Consider the following 13036-nt stretch of genomic DNA (forward strand, 5'->3'; position numbering starts at 1 on the left):
AGCTATTTTTAGCCTTAGGATGCTTAGTGCATACACACCCAGGATCCTAAGTCCAGCAGACTTTGAAAAATTTTGAGTTGAGTGGGAATTGTCTGTCTCATGTCTGTACGGAGCACTGAACGGGGCAGCATGCACAGCACTCATTCATATCTGGGAGCTGGTAGGAAGTCCTGAAGCTCCTGAAAATGTATTCCCAAATTTTTCCAAGCATCTTCTCATAGGTCCACTGATCTAAATGAATGCTGAGCCATTCACTTTTTTATGAATGGTCAGTAGCTTCGTGATATGACATTGCAATGTTTATTTTACTGTTTGCCATTGTGCTGTTTCTGCATTGGCTCTGACTGACACTCTGGCTCTGAAATACCGATTAAAAGATTTAATGGAAATTCACCTGCTTATTCGCTGGGTGAGAGGTTTAATTAGTAATAAAATACGCCAGTGAACACTGATCATGACCACGTGCAAGCATACAGTCACCAGTACTTCACTGTTGTTGAACGGCATGTCCTTTAAATTAATATGCAGGTAGTTCAGTGGGATAAGGAGTTGGACTACCCTTATGTAGACTTGGGTTCAATGCCCAGTCACGCTACTTGTCTGTGACCTTCGAAAAGACATGTCATCTGCATTGTCTGAGTCCACTCAGCTGTAAATGGGCATCGGGCTTGGACCCTCGTTCTATCCAAGGGCAGTTGTAGACGCTCATCTGCTTCACACTACAGAAAGTACTATTCCTCCAGCAGTGGTGGGCAGAGCTAACCAAAAAGTTAGCTTTGATAACCGCTAATCAGCTAACTGAAATGTTATCTTTTATAATGCTTAACTGATAAACCATCAAAACAAATTAGCAGAAGCTACAGCTAACTGCTAACTCTCAGTATTGTCTCCTGTACACTCAGCTACTGACAAGCCAATTTTGAGTTTAAACACTGCCAACGCTTCTGATAGAATCAAAGGCGATCACAAACCTAAACACAGCCAATGAGTCAGCACTTCTGTGTTTGTGCGCCCTGCTCGCTGCTGTAGAGAAGCGTCATTTACCTTGACAGCATACGGTGGTCCAGCTGTGAGGCAGACAGCTTGAAAAGGAAAGCAGGTTTATGTTTTTGATTTATAAACCATAATAGTCTGGATAGTTTAACTATATTAATAAAGTCTGTCATTTGTACAAAGTGAAAATATAACACGTCTTTTAATTTTAAAATAACACACTAATCCTGAAGTTCTGAAGATATTAACACACAGATGCCAAAATGCATTATGGGTAAGTTCTGAAGTTTTGAACATACTGCTGTATGCTGTAAAGGGTAATGACCTTTATTTTTTTATTTTTTTGTGGCAGTCTGGGGACCAGGCTGCTTCTCATGGGGTAGAGTTGAGCTCAGCTCCTCTTAGCTGCAAAATACGTAGCAGACAGGAGCCAACAGCTTTTATAAATGTTTTTCACCATTACTATCTTTATAAAAAAAAAAAAAAAAAGTTAGTGGTCTTAAAGTTATCGGAACTAAATTTATTGGAAGCTAATTGGTCCGCTGATAGTTTTTGAAGTTTGCTGAAAAGCTAATCCGCTAACACCACAAAAAAAAAAAAACCCATTAATAATTAACTAATTATAATTAGCGGTTAGTGGAACTGTGCCCACCACTGGCCTCCAGGATTTACAACTTCTAATTAAAATAGAAATGAGTTCATTTGTACCTCATCTGCCATGAGTAGTGCTGCTCTGTCTTAACACAGATTGCATTGGTAGAGTGCGAAAAATAGACCAAGTTTCTGACCTTTAACCTCTTAAGTCTTTCAAAGTAACCTTTTAAGAATGCTGACCCATGAAGTTCTTGTGTTTACTTTGTTCCGAGATGCTGTGTTTTTGTATGCATTTTGAAGCCAACCTCTGAATCTGACCCGGTTTGCTTTCTTTATTGACCTCCAGGATCCTGAGGTGATGGCCGCCTTCCAGGATGTGGCGCAAAACCCAGCCAACATTTCCAAGTACCAGAACAACCCTAAAATAATGACGCTGGTAACTAAACTGAGTGCCAAATTTGGAACCCCACCTCAGCCATAGGTGGAACAGGACCAAAGTAAAACAGGGATGGGGAGAATATATAGTGAGAAACTGGAGTCATGATGCTTTTTTTTTTTTTTTCCCAATTATTCCACTGTGTGCAGATCTAACTGGTTAGAGAGTGACGATCATGTAATCAGCCTGTTAGCATTTAGTAATGTCCTAATGAAGTAACGTGATGGTTTGGAGTGTCTGATATTTAGATGCCCCTCTGATTTTGTGTCACTCTGCCAGCTGGAGCTTTGCTAACTACAGGATTGGAACCTGGATCTGGGAAACTGTGGTCATCTGTTTGATCGGTAGCTCAAACATTTTTACAGCTGTTTCTCTGAACAGAACTAGTCCCACATACAGTTGTTTGCACTTCTATTATAACAAATGCAAAAAGGTTGCTGTTGAAGTTTGAGAAACAGTGATTCACAATAAAATTTCTGTTGCAAAAGGTGTCACTTCTTCCCACTTGATGACTTCTGCAACCACATTACTTTCCTCACATTAAGGGGGGAACAAAGCAACCGTTTACATAGTTTTGAACTTTTTCTTTGAATCCAGTAGAAAAATATGCAAGTTGTAAGTCTTTACGGGTTAACACCCCCCCCCCCCCCCCCCAAAAAAAAAAAATTTTTTTAATCGTAGCGAAGGGCAAACTGTTTCCCAAGCTTCCTAGTTCAAGACCACCCATGTCCAGTCTCCATGTAATGTGTTGTCAGGAAGGACAGCAGGTGATTCAATCACTTGTGTCCTACACAGAGTAGGTCAGCAGGTCACTGATACACTTGTTTCAGTCTGACTGTATGTAGTACCCAGTAGTAATTTTCAATTATGAGTTGTTGATTTAACATCTATGCTATCTTCAATGTGTGAATGTTTTTTTTTTAGTGGATACATTTTATACCAAACAGGTTTTGATCAAATACATGTCTGACGGTCGTGAATCTGTAATTGAAGAGTGGATCAAGGACCAAGACTTGGGGCCTGTTCTTCACACTTCTCTTAAAGGACACCAGTATTTTTCAATCTGGGCTGTTTGAGTTGGGATTCATCTTTTTACTCTGGACAAAAAAGTTTTATCAGTGCAGAATTGAATAAGAGTGAAAACATGCAAAATACATCATGCACTTTTATGGGGCAAGCTACAAACTGTACATGCTGCTTCTTGTCACCACGGAATAGACAAAAGTTTGTAGCATAGAGAGGATCCCTACAGAGGTAAAACTTTTAATCTAACCAATTACGCAGCTAGCCACTGACTTTAGCCTCGAATCCATTCAGCGAAGCCTCTTACCAGTCATTACAGGTCAACTGTCAGAGTGGCCTGTTCTATAAACCAAAATTATCAAGACATCTGAAACTCTAATCCAGAGTGATACTCTAATGATACTGAACCATGAACTCTTTTGTTTGGTTATGAACATTTAATGTGTACTTCCAGCATACCAAATCAAATACAATGTTGTAAATATCTTGGGGATACAGCAAGAAGGAATAAATGAATAACACAATTGAAGGGAGGGGAGGAGCCAACTTTCCAGCTAGTGTCCATATCTGTGGGGATAAAAAAAAAAAGTTGAACTCATTTTACGTAAGGGGGGGAGAAGAGCAACCAAAAGCTGATTTCTGTCCTCAACAATATGAATTAACTGTACTTACTTCTGAAACTCCCACTCCCTGTTGTCGAGAGGACACACTTGTCTGGTTTTCAGCCAGCGAGAAATGCAATGGAAGTGAAAAGCATGCTGTAGAAGAGAAATGGAAAATAAAAATGACAGCTACACACTGGAGCTCAGATTATAAACTATTAGTTTGAATGGAAACTCACATTACACACACCCCAGGCCACAGTGCACTCCTCAGAGGTGGCAGAGGCCTGGTTTGCCTGGCATTCTATACCTGATGGAAAGTGAAGCCCAAAAAAAAAAAAAAATAATTCTGTTTTATACAAGAAACATCTCTGAGATCCATTTAGAACTTCACAATGTGGAGTCTCCGCTCAACGATCTGTTGTGCAGTGTCAAACCTCAACAGAGGCAAGAGCATGAAGCAACTTCAGGTGGGGAAAAGTTTTGGAGGGTGGCATGGAGTGATGGTTCTAACTTGAAATGGTAACATTTGCTGCACTTTCATAAACCATTCACTGAAATGCAAAATTTGTAAAACTCTAATTCTTGCCATATAATCTACTCTTTTGCCATTTGGATTTGTTTTTGGGTCACACTGGATGTCTTGGTCATCTCATTTTCATCAAGAGTGGATTATTTAATCTCAGAATATTCTGTGTGATAGCACGGCCAACGTTTTTGGCTCAAGTACAAGAATTTCCAGGAAATCCCTTATGAAACAATCATGGGGGAATCTCATTGAGAAGACTCAGAACCCAAAGGTTTCAAGTATAATAAACTACTTTGTGAAGTGACTCAAGTCTCAACTGATTTTTATGCAAAAATATATGAATAAATAATGTGACTTTAGGATTAATGCCATTAGGATTAATCTGAGTGCCAGTGAAATTTTGTGAACCAAGTAACATAAGTGTGTCCATGTCCGTATAGTATTGGTTTTTTCCCCTCCTCCTCCAGGCACCAGCATCATCTTATGGCACCCAGAGTGGTATGTTTTCTGTGCACCTGCTTTGAACTCTTTTATGCTACCAAGAGTCATCAGGAGATGACATAACCCCCGGTCCTCACAAATCAGTAATACAGCGTCAAGGGATCACCCAAGTATGCTCCTATGCTAAATATGAATGAAACAGATGTCACACTAACAAGTGATCCAATGACAATATCTTGCTGTGACCTTGAAACTGACCCCAAGGTCACCCTAATCGACTGGTGTTGGGGGATCACCCACGTACACCCTTCTGTTAAATATGAGTGAAATTTGCTTTTCTTGAGATACAGCACAAACAAGCAAAAACAGACGGACAGGCTGATCACTATATCTTACCCATAATTCATACCGGAAAATAAAAACGTTTGATCATAACTGGGAGAGTTTTGAATCTCTCCCAATTTTATTTTAGTCTTGGCGATTTTACGTTATCTGAGAATTTGTCCATTTTTCTCAGCAAAGTCGATAAAAGAAAATGTAAATCTAGTAGCTCTTTGTAGTATTCGAAAAGTTAGTAAATTCATAATTAAATAGTCCAAGTAGCATCACAACTACAATCATTTTACTGCTGATTTGTACATCTCAAAAATTTTCCACCTGCTGCCTCTGACTAATTTGTTTGAAACAGAATGCTGTCATTTATCAAAGAATGTTTTCCCCATACAGCTTCATGAGTGTTCACTCACATAGATCCATGATGTGATTCCGACATATAGCGCAGTTGTCCACCACGATATCCCAGGCCCACAGTGCCACAGCATTCCACTGGTGAGAAATCACAGACACATCACCAACAAAGCCTTTTACTGCTGATTTGTTCACAGTGACTCAAAGAATTATACAGTACTATGAAGGTCTATGGACAGCATGGTGGTCAACACTGTTGCCTCACGATGAAAATATTCCAGGTTGCCTTCTCACTTGGTCACTTCTGTGTGGAGTTTTTATGTTCTCCCTGTGTTTGAGTGGGTTCCCTCTGGGTGCTCTGGCTTCCTCCCACTTCCAAAGACATTTAGGTTAGAAAAACTGGTGGCTCTAAATTATCTGTTGGCAAGAGTGAGAGTGTAAATGTGTGTGTTATGTGATGGACTGTCGGCCTCTCCCAAATCTTGGCGATCTGTAAAAGTGATGATTTGTATTTAACAAAACACTTTCTATTTAATTTGTCCAGTTAGTTACAGCTTCTGAAAACAGAATGAATATGACCACACTTCAATTATCTATATTATAATAGTCAAGTGGCCTGTCTGTGTGTGAGCGATGAACTGGTTTGGGCATCTGATCTTCTCCCTAATAAGGACTTCCAAACATGTCCAAATGGGAAGAGGCTAGTGATGTCAAGCTCGAGTTAATCTGCTCGACACAGCATCGAGCTTTTTGAACCAGAAGTGTCAGTGAGCAGCGTTTCGAGCAAGCCCCCATCACGTGACCACTGCGAGCGAGGCCTTGTTACGTCACACCACGTGTCGAGCTTCGCGGAAAATTCGAATAATCTGGGCGTTTCAATACGACCCGCCAAGTATTTAAATGAGATCTGAATCACAGCTCAAACCATGGGTTTTTGAGAGGAGGAGATTGCTAGCGACACTGTTATTGCCAATTACCACATGAATCAGAGCCAAGTAAAGCATTACTTTATATTTAGGTCTAGTTAGAGTTCATTTAGTATAGTTAGCTACGTACACATAAGATCTAACATAGACATACACCATACACAACACAACAGGCATCCATTCATATACAACATTTATTCACACAGTACATCAACATAGGTTACAGGTTAGACTATATATTATAGGTAGATCAGAGACTGAGCTGAGTGACTGAAGAGCTGTGATTTAGTTGAAGCGAAAGGTGTGAGAAAGAGGTGTGTGTGTGTGTGTGTGTGTGTGTGTGTGTGTGTGTGTGTGTGTGTGTGTGTGTGTGTGTGTGTGTGTGTGTGTGTGTGTGTGAGGGAGGGAGAGGGAGAGAGAGGGAGAGAGAGAGAGAGAGAGTGAGTAGTGGTGAGGAAGGGACTTGGAGGAGCCAGTTCCAAAAAGAGCACGATCAATTGCTTGGGAGCACTTTGATCTAATATGCCCCAAAAAGGTCAAGTGCTTGATTTGTGCACAAGAGTTGAGGTACAGTAACAATACGTCTTCAATGCTGCGACACCTGAGGTCCAAACATCCCGAGACATCAATGGCTGCTGCTTCTGTTGCTGCTCCTGGAGCAGGAAGCAGGCCATGTAAGCTATATTCTTTATCTAAGATTAAAACATACTCATAAACAAAAACAGCTAAGCATGTCATACTGTATTTCCATTAAAGGCAGACAAGCTGATTTGGATGAGGCACTGGTGGACTATGTTGTGGAAGATGCACAACCGTTCAAAATAGTGGTGAGCAAAGCCTTCAGGGCTTTATTACAAAGGTTTGACCCAACATATGCCTACCTCCAGAGGAGAAGACCAGCTCAAATACTGGGCAACACGAGTCGCAGTCTATCCCAATTTACAGAGAAAAAAAATATTTGTCGATGCCAGCAACATCAGTGCCTTGCGAGCGGGTCTTCTCCAAAGCTGGAGAGGTGGTGAGGCAGAAGAGGAGCCGATTAAAGTCCAGCACCGTTGAAATTATTCTTTTTTTGAATAAAAATTGTTGAAAGTTGCACAATCACCGTCTCCTATCCCCTGTATTCTAATTGCTAAATTTGGATCCCAAACCAGTAAAAGCCAGTAGATATAAACCAAAGCAAATAATAACTTATAATGAACATGAATATATATGTCTAGATTCAAGAAAATGGCCACAATATATCGAGAACTGGGAACGTCTATAACTGTGAAATGGTTAATGCAATACTTTTATTAAACTCTGAACTAAAGCTGAAAATCTCCATCACAAGCACAGTTCATTCATACACATACATAGTAATAATATACATAACAAATCATAAATATACCTCGCGTCACTACATTTTTTATCATTTTACACGATAAAAAAATAAAAATATATCAAAGAAATGCTAAGATGCTAGTAGCAGCCAACAGCTACTTAGCGCTAGCACGCAGTCAGTGAGCGCAAACGCCTAATTCCAGTTGAAGTTGAGGGATTATAAAATGCATTTACGGATAAACGCCCCTTTAATTACATAAACGTACCTTCTTTACTTCAAAACGCTTTTTGCTTAAGCCGCTGTTAGCGCCGCTCGGTGTATCGACATCCATAGCCGCCATGATGACCGGAAAAATACGCGTGAGGAAGAAAGACACCACCGGAAATGTTTATTTATTTATTAATGTTATTTTGTTTGTTTTAATTTTAATTTATTTTTAATATATTGTTTGGCTGGTGTCATATGTTAACTGAAATACAGGTTAAAAGAGTGACGCTTCAAATTATGGTATATCAGTCGGGTGGATTATTTTTTTTTTTTTTTTACCGGTTTAGTTGGCATTTGAAAATAAACAACTGCATTTGTCATCTGACACCAAGACATTTAATGTGTTCTGTGGCAAAATGAATCTGTAGCATGAAAACAAAAAATAGGTTCCACCGAGATTTGAACTCGGATCGCTGGATTCAGAGTCCAGAGTGCTAACCATTACACCATGGAACCACTACGCATAAACAAGCCACAAAAATAAACTAAAAAGGATGTATTTCTTGCAATTTGTATATTATGAAAGTGTATGGCATTCACTTAATAAATGTATTTTTTTTGTTTGTTTATTTGTCGGAGAATTATTTGTGTTTTTCTGAGTAATTTATTTTTTTGTCTGTTTTTCGGAATAATTATTTCTCTTTTTCTGAGAAATTAATTTTTTTTTGTCTGTTTTTTGGAATAATTTAATTAACAATCACAATGTCTTGGAAAAACAGAATAATAATTTCTGTTTTTCTGATTTTTTTTCTGTTTTTCAGAATAATTTATTTTATGGTTGTTTTTTCAGTCAATTTTCCTGATTTTCTGAAAAAAAAAAATTTTGTTTTTCGGATCATTTTCGGATCATTCATTCACTGAATGAATGAATACCGAATACCGAATACCGAATCGAGCTCTCAGAGCTCTCATGAGAGCTCTGAGAGCTCGATTCGGTAACAAATATATTGTTCAGCTTAATCAAGTTTTACTTTGATCTGAGTTTAAGACACCGGGAGATTGTCCTGTCTTTAATTCATATAGATGGTATCATCATTAGTTTGTCGACTCTACGCAGGCAGATCTGCGGGACAATAGCAGTTTTTCCTCCAGGATCAGTTGGACAGATACGGTATGCTCCATGGATACAGGATGATGCATTTTAAATGCATTCAGGCTGGTTACGCGGTGACTCAAGAAATAGTCAAAACCAGAAAAAAATAGTCAAAAAACAAAACAAAAAACAAAACAAACAAACAAACAAAAAACTAAAAATAAATTACTCAGAAAAACAAACCAAAAAATATATTACTCAGAAAACAAACCAAAAAATTAATTACTCAGAAAAACAGAAATAATTATTCCGAAAAACAGACAAAAAATAAATTACTCCGAAAAACAAACCAAAAAATAATTTTATCAAGTGAATGAAATACGCTTCCGTATTATATGATATTGATAATTCAATAAAGTGCACGTGTTCATTCTGTGATCACTGTGGCACTGTAACCTGTAAATATTAGATTTGGATACCTCAACTGTCCAGCAGGTGTCAGCACAGCCCGTGATGTCTCCTTTTCATGCAAACTCTGTTACAATCTTTGAAATAGGCATGGTTAAAAAAGTTTCAGAATACTGTTTCAAATTCGCCACAAGTAATATACAGTCAATTTATTCAACTTATAGAGCGCCAAATCATGACGTTTCCTTCAATTAAGGTGCTTCCAAGGAACCAACAACAAGAAATAGACCAAAAGATCAAAGAGCATAATTAAAAGATTAAAAGCACAATAAAAGATTAAAGCACAATAAAATAGTAAAAAAAGTAAAAAGAATAAAAAGCATAATAACAGAATATGCTATCCATCCATCCATCCATTTACTTCCGCTTATCCTAGGTCGGGTCATGGGGGCAGCAGCCCAAGCAAAGCCGCCCAGACCTCCAGATCCACACACACCTCCCCCAGCTCCTCCGGGGGAACCCTGAGGCGTTCCCAAGCCAGCTGAGAGATGTAGTCCCTCCAGCGTGATCTGGGTCTTCCTCGAGGAGGCCCCGGGGAAGTTCAGGGCACGTCCCATAGGGATCCCTATGGGACGTGCCCGGAACACCTCTCCAGCGAGGCGTCCAGGGAGCATCTGGAAAAGATGCCCGAGCCACCTCAGCTGGCTCCTTTCAACGTGGAGGAGCAGTGGCTCGACTCCGAGCTCCTCCCGAGTGACAGAGCTCCTCACTCTATCTCTAAGGGAATGCCCAGCCACCTTGCGGAGGAAACTCATCTCAGCTGCTTGTACTCGCGATCTTGTTCTTTCGGTCATGAGCCAAATCTCATGACCATAGGTGAGGGTCGGAACGTAGATCGATCGGTAAATCAAGAGCTTTGCCCCCCTACTCAGCTCTCTCTTCACCACGACGGTCCGATACAGCGACTGCATCACAGCAGACGCTGCACCGATCCGTCTATCGATCTCACGCTCCATCCGTCCCTCACTCGTGAACAAGACCCCAAGATACTTAAACTCCTCCACCTGAGGCAAGGACACCACCTGAGGCTCCTCCTCGAACTGCCATCTTATCCTGGTGGGGGAGTTTGCATTCCCGGATGATCCTAGGAGCTATGTTGTCGGGAGCTTTGTGCCCCTGGTAGGGTCTCCCATGGCAAACAGGTCCTAGGTGATATGCCAGACTAAGGGCAGTTCAAAAGCTCCCATGACCGACACAAAATCAAGGGCCAAGACGTTGCCCGGTATGGCGAAGCCGGGACCCCACCCTGGAGCCAGGCCTGGGGTTGGGACTCGCGTGCGAGCACCTGGTTGGTCGGGCCTGAGCCCATGGGGCCCGGCCGGGCTCGGCCTGAAAGAGCGATGTGGGCCTGCCCTCCTGTGGGTTCACCACCTGCAGAGGGGGCCATGGGGGTCAGGTGCAGAGAGGACTGGGTGGCAGTCGAGGGCGGGTGGCCTAGTGGCCTGGTCCACGCTCACAGCCTCTGGCTGTTGGGACACAATATGCTAATCATATGAAATAGAAAACAAACGCGTCCTTAATCTCGACTTAAAAGAAAAAAGTTTTGGCATCCTGCACACACTGACAGACTCTACCCATCAGTGGAAAGCAGTTGTTAGGTCACATGAAGCTGGACCTGTGGGTTAAAGTGGTAGTTTGAGAGAGGATGAAAGGATCCTGGGTTCAAACCCCCATCTGACAACAACAGCTATTACAAAGGGCACTTGAGCAAGGTACTTAATTCTGAAGTTGCTCCCACTACATCACTCGAACATGCTTTGAGTTTTGCTTTCAAGTGTCTATACAAATGGAGTCCATGTATATAAAGGTAGTCTACAGAAATAACAATCAGTTTGTAAATATTATAAATATATATAATTGGAGCAATGGCTAAACTTTCCTTTGTGCCCACCTTGAATGGAAAAGTAAGGCGACTCCTTCCCTCCAGTAGCTGGGTGTTCACCTTTGGGGAAGTGATAGTACACCCTGGACTCCCTTAGGCTGGGATATGGGCCTGGTCAAATACACTGACCATGGCGGATCTGCTTTGCCAACCTGGTGGTTTTGTGGCAGTCCTGTAAGTCAACTCAGCTTTGGCTTTGGCAACAGGCAGACCTGTTTTGTCCTTTATAAACTTGGCAACAACTCTGGCGAAACAGCAACAAGTATTTTCCTGCAGCTGTGTCAGCACAGTTGTCCTGTCGAGATAGAGGATTACTCACCAAAGGACACTATTTTGTGCCATTAGTGTCGTCATTTCAGGCATAGCCTTACAAATTATGAGATGATTCTTTCAACCATTTCAGACAATGCTACTGCGACTGAGATAGCCTACGCCCCACAATCTATGGCAGTGGTGGGGGGAAAAAAACAAACAAAGTCCATATACAGTGCACCCAGAAAGTATTCACAGGGCTTCACTTTTTCCAGATTTTGTTACATTATAGCCTTATTCCAAAATGGAGTAAATTATTTTTTCCCCTCAAGATTCTACTTAACACCCTATAATGACAACATTAAATAAGTTGTTGTTTTTTTTGCAGATTTATTTAAAATAAAAATCGCATGTACGTAAGTATTCACACCCTTTGCTCAATACTTTGTTGATGCACCTTTGGCAGCATTTGCAGCCTCAAGTCTTCTTGAATATGATGCCACATCAGATCTGGGCTCTGGCGGGGTCACTCAGTGACATTCACAGAGTTGTCCTGAAGCCACTCCTTTGATATCTTGGCTATGTGCTTAGTGTCACTGTCCTGCTGAAAGATGAACCGTTGCCCCAGTCTGAGGTCAAGAGCGGTCTGGAGCAGGTTTTCGTCCAGGATGTGTCTGTACATTGTTGCATTCATCTTTCCATCAATCCTGATGAGTCTCCCAGTTCCTGTCACTAAAAACATCCCCACAGCATGATGCTGCCACCACCATGCTTCACTGATTTCCTCTAAACATGACACCTGGCATTCACATCAAAAAGGTCAATCTTTGTCTCATCACACTAGAGAATTTTGTTTCTCATGATCTGAGAGTCCTTCAGGTGCCTTTCGGCAAACTCCAGGTGGGCTGCCATGCACCTTTTACTAAGGACTGGCTTCCATCTGGCCATTCTATCATACAGGCCTGATTGGTGGATTGCTGTCAGAGATGGTTGTCCTTCTGGAAGGTTCTCCTCTCGTCACAGAGGAATGCTGGAGCTCTGACAGAGTAACCATCAGGTTCTTGGTCACCTCTCTGACTAAAGTGCTTCTTCCCCGATCAGACAGCCAACTCTTGGAAGAGTGCTAGTGCATCCAAATTTCTTCCATTTAGGGATGATGGAGACCACTGTGCTCATTGGGACCTTCAAAGCAGCAGAAATATTTCTGTACCCTTCCCCAGATTTGTGACTTGACACAATTCCTTTTGACTTCATGCTTGGTTTGTGCTCTGATATGCACTGTCAACTGTGGGACCTTATATGCAGGCAGGAGTGTGCCTTTCCAAATTATGTCCAATCAACTGAATTCACCCCAGGTGGACTCCAGTTAAGCTGTAGAAGGATGATCAGTTGAAACAGGATGCACCTGAGCTCAGTTGTGAGCTTCACGGCAAAGGCTGTGAATACTTACGTATATATGATTTCTTTGGGGCGGGGGCTGTTAATAAATTCTCAAAAAAAAAAAAAAAGGTTCACATTGTCATTATGGGGTATATAATTGAATTTTGAGGAAAAAAAAATAATTCCATCCATTTTGGAA

General features: G+C 41.2%; 2 protein-coding genes and 1 non-coding gene across 4 annotated transcripts in view; 1 reads left to right on the top strand and 2 right to left on the bottom strand.

Annotated features, from left to right (window-relative positions):
- st13 (ST13 Hsp70 interacting protein) overlaps positions 1-2496 on the top strand; it is a 36053-nt gene extending 33557 nt beyond the window's left edge. For both annotated transcript variants that reach the window (XM_034189409.1, XM_034189410.1), the window contains exon 13: positions 1934-2496. In XM_034189409.1, the coding sequence (XP_034045300.1) occupies positions 1934-2068 (135 nt within the window). In that variant the 3' untranslated portion in view covers positions 2069-2496. The remainder of the gene's footprint in view (positions 1-1933) is intronic.
- Positions 2497-3467: 971 nt separating this feature from the next.
- On the bottom strand, positions 3468-7926 carry rbx1 (ring-box 1, E3 ubiquitin protein ligase). The gene is made up of 5 exons (XM_034189411.1): positions 7821-7926; positions 5365-5443; positions 3888-3958; positions 3719-3804; positions 3468-3613 (listed from the first exon to the last, which is right to left on the bottom strand). Exons 1-5 carry the CDS (start codon positions 7893-7895, stop codon positions 3601-3603), a joined length of 324 nt encoding a protein of 107 aa, XP_034045302.1. The 5' UTR covers positions 7896-7926; the 3' UTR covers positions 3468-3600.
- A 280-nt stretch (positions 7927-8206) lies between these two features.
- trnaq-cug lies at positions 8207-8278 on the bottom strand. The gene has a single exon. It is a non-coding gene; the product is annotated as a tRNA-Gln (tRNA).
- Between the last annotated feature and the right edge of the window lie 4758 nt (positions 8279-13036).

Source organism: Thalassophryne amazonica, chromosome 16, assembly GCF_902500255.1.
Source record: "Thalassophryne amazonica chromosome 16, fThaAma1.1, whole genome shotgun sequence".
In the NCBI taxonomy this organism is placed as follows: Eukaryota; Metazoa; Chordata; class Actinopteri; order Batrachoidiformes; family Batrachoididae; genus Thalassophryne; species Thalassophryne amazonica.